Genomic DNA, 5,639 nt, shown 5'->3' with positions numbered 1-5,639 from the left:
AAAAAATTAAAAAACCAGAAAAACCCAAACATACAAATTTGAATTACTAGAAAATTAAAAATTTACACTTTCACATCACAATTTATTTGCATTGTACATGTTGCTGTAGAGATTGTTTTTCATTTCAAATGTTAAGATACCTCTTCTCCAAGACTAGAGGCCAGATAAGGTAAATGAAATTTAAAAATAATTATCATTATATTATTTTCATTTGTAATACATATATATGACTAATAAATTGATAGTACCTTATATAAAGGTTAAAAGCAAATTTGCTCTTAGCAGTAGGTCCCCCTATCCAGAGGAAGTCCCGATTTGAAAATAGATTTAGTCACGGTTTTGGGGTGCAATCCTTAACAATGTGTGAGAAAAAAATACACTACATGTAACTGTGCGGTGGACATGACAGATTCCAAGCTCTTGGGTCCACCAAGCAAAGAACTGTAAAGCGTACATCTGGTGATAAACAAAAAGCAGCTGCATTTATTGAAGATCAAGAACAGAAAAAGGGTGCTGGAATGTGAGGGTAGAAGAAGGGTCAAAAGGGATTACAAAAAAGAGAAAAAAGCGTAAGTGCCTCAGTCTGAGGTTATATAACGGTCTGACAGCGCTCAAGTGGGTGGTAGGGCGTGGTCTTTTCAGCTGATAATTTCTAACTACGCCACAAGAACTGCCCTGCGTGGTCTTACGCAGCCCAGGATTGGTGATATTTAGTGTCATTCATGCCCAGTGGGCGGGGTGGGACTGAAGACTCGCTCTATGATAGGTTGAGAATTGTCCAATCAGACGTACAGCCAGAGCGGATGGGGCGGGCATTCGTAGTTTCTTGGGTCAGCGTATCCGGCGCTCACAGTCCTGGCATTCCGCTTCGCGTCCTGTCTTTGGCTCTGTTGACCCACGTGACTCGGCTCCAGCCTCTGGCTTCCTGTGCTCTCTAGGCGTGGGAGATACACTAGGAGAGTGATGGAACCCGAAAAGGTGAGTGTGTGGCCCGGCGCCTGGGACGGGGGAGGGAGGCCGAGTGGAATCCTTGGTACCCCGCTCCGCTGGGTCGACTGTAGAGTCTGCAGGCCCCAGACCTTCCGGGGCAGTCTTTTCCCTTCCAGCTGTGGGGTGGAGACTGCATCTCAGCTGTCCCGAGAGTCCTGTCCATAATCTGTGGGGTGACTTCCGCCCTTGCTGGAGTGTTTTTTGGGCAGAGCTATACTTCAGATCCACACTACACCAGATTTTGGGATGACGACCTGTAGGATCCTTATGGGGTAATACAGCTTCTTTTGCGGGGTTACTGTGGTAAAGGAGCTGTAGTTCACAGGTGTAGTTCAAGCCCTCCTTCCCCTCAGGGGTCACTCATTTTCCTCCGAGCTTCCTTTATTTTTTTGACACGAGGTCTTGGGCCTGCACTGTACGGTTCAGGCAGCCTTAAACTCATTTTGTAGTGGAGGCTAGCCTCCAACTCGCAGTGATCCTCGATCGTAGGTAGCAGGGGCGTATTTATAACAGAAACCACATCCAGTTTGGTGAGCGAATTTGTTACCCAGCACAGAACAACAGAAAACTACATTCATTTGACACAGCTGCAAACTGTTTGCAACTAAACATCTTTTATAGTTTAGCGATAAGTGCAGATTTTTACAGGATGCATCCTAAGCTGACTATGTTTACAGGAGACAGGGAGGGAATTTGTTTCAGCTTGCTGCCTTGATAAGAAACAGTTATTCATTGTTAAACAGCATTGAGCAGAGAGTGATAACAGGAAGCACAAGGTTTTTCTTAATAATTCTCACAGTTAAAGCACAAACTTAAGTTAACCCATTCCAGTCTTGTTTTTTTCTGGACTCTCAATAGGTTACATTCTTTCTTTTTTTTTGGCGGAACGAGGGATTGAACTCAGGGACTCAGGCCCTTGGGCTTGCCAGGGAAGCGCTTATTCTACTGAGCCATCTCCCTGGCCCCTCCAGTAGGTTACAGTCTTAAAGTGTTTAGTAACATGTAAGGCAAAATTTTCTCAGTCTTGTGTCTCTTTGCACCTTTTGTGATTTCCTTTGATGAATAGAATTTAATGTCATTAAACTTTATGTATATTTTATCACTTAATATTGTTTTGTGTAGGGCCGGCCATTCCTCAGTGGATTAAAGCGCCTGCGCAGGGGCCAGGCCTGGGGGGGGGCGGGGGTGTGGAAGATGGTTGAGACTGGGCGTGGTGGTGCTCAAACCTGTAATCCCAGCACTTGGGAGGCTGTAAACAGGAGGATCGGGCCGGGGAGATGGCTCAGTGGAATAAGCGCTTCCCTGGCAAGCGCAAGGGCCTGAGTTCAATCCCTGGTTCTGCCAAAAATAAAAAAAAACCAGGAGGATCACTATGAGTCATATCTAGGCAGTGAGACCCTGAACACGCTGTAGACCCTTCCCTAAAATACAGGGAAAAAAATGTCGTTTTGTGTAAATTTCAAAAGAAGTTCCTTTCCTAAAACAACTATTATAGTTTTGCTTTTATATTTAGGTGTTTCTTACCTCTGAAGGTGATACACTATGTGACATGAGAAAATGGGCCAGTAGCATTTTTTGTGACACATAGATACCATATTTTCCCAGCAACTTTCATTCAATGGGGAGTCTTTTTTTCCTACTCCTCTGCAGTGCAGTCAGTCTGTCAATTGTAAATGTCTGAAAAGCGACGGTCTTCCTAAATGTCGTGTTTTTGGTTCACCTGGACTGTTTATTCATCTCTTTGCTGATTTATAATGTATAGTCCTGTGCTGCATGAAGATGGAGCACATCATTCTGGTAAGTGATGGATTCCTATAAGACCGTGGCTATAACATAGAGCCTAGGTGTGTAGTAGGCTGTGACCTCCAGGTTTGTGTAAGTACACTCTGATATTTGTACAATGAAGGAATCACTTAATGATGCCTTTTCTAGAATGTACCCTATCATTGATACATGAATGCATATATACTTCTATATGTTGCAATCATATAGTTTGTATTTTTTTTTAGCACATAATTGTATAATTCTTCATTATCAAGTTACCAGCACTCTGCCAGTGTGACTACGTTTTCAGAGCTGAGTCAAGATTTGGCATTGCTGGGCCAGCAAGTCAGCTCAGTGCATTAAGCGCCCGCTTGGGCGAGCGCAGGGACAGGGCTGGATCCATGGCACCACATACCACACTGGGCTGCCCCTGGGTGTGATGAGCCGGCCAACAAGTCCGGGCATAGTGGCCCATGCCTGTAATCCCAGCGCTGGGGAGGTTGAACACAGGAGGATCACTAGCAGTCCAAGCTGCATAGTGAGACCCTGTAGCAAATACATTTAAAAAAAAAAGATTGGCATTGCTGCTCTCTGTAATATGTTCATTTTCAACATAAATTTAATTTTTTTCTAAAGATTCTTTTTACTTTCCTTTTATAAAATTTGTTTGTCTTTTCCAAACTATTGAGACTAATGATTAGCTGATGGATTATTGGCCTCTAATTTTACCTAAGACTTGTCTTTATAACTACAGGTTTATATACATCCTACTTTTTTCTTAGTTTTTTTGCAGTATAATTGATGCTATGGTTTGTGTCTTGGATGATTATGGATTACACCCATAATCCCCGCAGCACTTACATCCATAATCCCAGTGGATCATCACATTCTAGAAGTCCACCTCATGACTGTATGAAGCTCATACAATTGTCTCCCCAAAGCCTCATACAGTGATTAACTCATACATATTGTGATTAACTGATGATCCACTGGAATTATAGATGTAAGTGCTGCTGGGATTATGGGTGTAAATGCTGCTGGGATTATGGGTGTGAGTACTGCACCCAGCCTGGGGCAGATAGCCTGAATGCAGCATAAGGGAGCCGGACTTGCTCTCTGCTGCCATTGGTGCTGCTACTCCTCCCTTTGCTCTCCACTCTTTGCTACCACCGTGAAAGGTTGCTCTCTGCCATGTGCCAGTCTGTCTTGGAGCCAGCTGAGTATGGCCTGAAATCTCCAGCAACTGTGAGCTAAATAATTAACGTTTCCTTCCTTTATTTTGGGTGTCAGGTATTTGTCCCAGCAATGAGTAGCTGAGAGAATTGACATAATCTGCATATATTTAAGATGTACGCACACATCCATGCACCTAGAACTACAATTAGCATTTGTGTCCTAATACTCTTTTATGATCCTCCTTTCTGCCCCTCCCCACCATTCATTTAATAAACAAATTTTTTGTTATTACTGTATTGAACAAGATAAAACCAGGACAAATACAAAGTTATATAGGTTGTGAGTCATCACAAAAGAAACACCAAAACAAAACAAAAACAAAAGAAACACCATGTAATTACTACCTACATCAATATAAATGAACCACTGCAGATGCCCCAGAAAGCTTTTGCATGCCTGTTTTGTATTAGCATTTCATCCATTTCTCTGGATGTTGTAATTACTACTTCTGTGATCTAATTGGTACTGATAGTACAGACTGTGCATTCATGTTCTGCTGAGGAGTAGAATTGATGGTTCATGGGGTGTGCTTGAGCAGGTACCACCAAATCCTTTTTTGATTAGCTTTACCAATTCACGCCACCACCAGCAGTGTTTGATATTTGCAATTAATACCTTTGTGATTTTTAGTCTGTTGTAATTGTTTTGTCTTTCTGATAACCATGCGATAGTATCTGCTGGTTCTAATGATAATTTGTCTAATTAGTGCTTTTGTCCTCTCTCTCTCTCTCTCTCTCTCTCTCTCTCTCTCTCTCCTTTCTTTTTTCATATTTTTTAGGGAAGGGTCTACAGGGTGTTCAGGTCTCACTACTAGATCAGACTTGGAGTGATCCAGCTGTTTATAGTCTCCTAAGAGCTGGGATTACAGGTGCGCGTCCCCACACCCAGTCTCAATTGCCGTCTCCACATGTCCCAGCACTGCATGGCAGGCCCAGGGATCAAACCCTGGCCCCTGTGCCTGCTTAGAGGTGCTTTAATCCACTGAACTATTTGACTGGCCTTTCTTTCTTTCTTTCTTTCTTTCTTTCTTTCTTTCTTTCTTTCTTTCTTTCTTTCTTCTTCAGACAGGGCCTTTCTATGTAGTTCAGACCCACCTTGAACTCAACTGTGTGGCCCAGGCTGAAGTTGAACTTACAGCGATCATCCTGGCTGAGCCTTCCAAGTGCTGGGATTACAGGCATTCACCACCATACCTGGCTACTTAATGCTATTTGTACACACATTCATATATAAGTTTGGTTTGTTTTTGTGATTTGGGGGATCCAACTCAGGGCCTCATGTATACCCTCAGCTGTGTTCATATATTGGTCAGTTGAATGTCTCCTTTTTTGTGACATCGTAGTTGAATTCTGTTGTTTGTTTTTTAATTTTAGGTGTTTGGTTTTGGCTCAGAAATATAGTACCTCATACATAGTGTACTAACAGCACTTTACTAGAAATGTATGCTGAAAATATGCTGTTTTTCACGCTATGATTTTTTGTATTGTTGTAGTATATATTTTTCTTTTAAGATTTATATTTCAAGGGCCAGCCAGATAGCTCAGCAGACTAAAGAACCAGCTTAGGCAGAGCACAGGGAACAGGATTCGATCCCTGGCACCACGTGCCTTGCAGGGCAGATGGTGATTGGAGATTGGGTGTGGTGGTGC

At 42.7% G+C, this 5,639-nt stretch overlaps 1 protein-coding gene across 1 annotated transcript in view; it reads left to right on the top strand.

Moving 5' to 3' along the window:
- The first annotated feature begins 842 nt into the window (after positions 1-842).
- LOC101563407 (zinc finger protein 519-like) overlaps positions 843-5,639 on the top strand; it is a 28,505-nt gene continuing 23,708 nt past the window's right edge. The window contains exon 1 of the mRNA XM_023717745.1: positions 843-978. Coding sequence (XP_023573513.1) covers positions 964-978 — 15 coding nt within the window. The 5' untranslated portion in view covers positions 843-963. The remainder of the gene's footprint in view (positions 979-5,639) is intronic.

Source organism: Octodon degus, unplaced genomic scaffold (assembly GCF_000260255.1).
Source record: "Octodon degus isolate 3935 unplaced genomic scaffold, OctDeg1.0 scaffold00054, whole genome shotgun sequence".
Classification (NCBI taxonomy): Eukaryota; Metazoa; Chordata; class Mammalia; order Rodentia; family Octodontidae; genus Octodon; species Octodon degus.
This window is presented reverse-complemented; position numbering and strand designations above follow the sequence as displayed.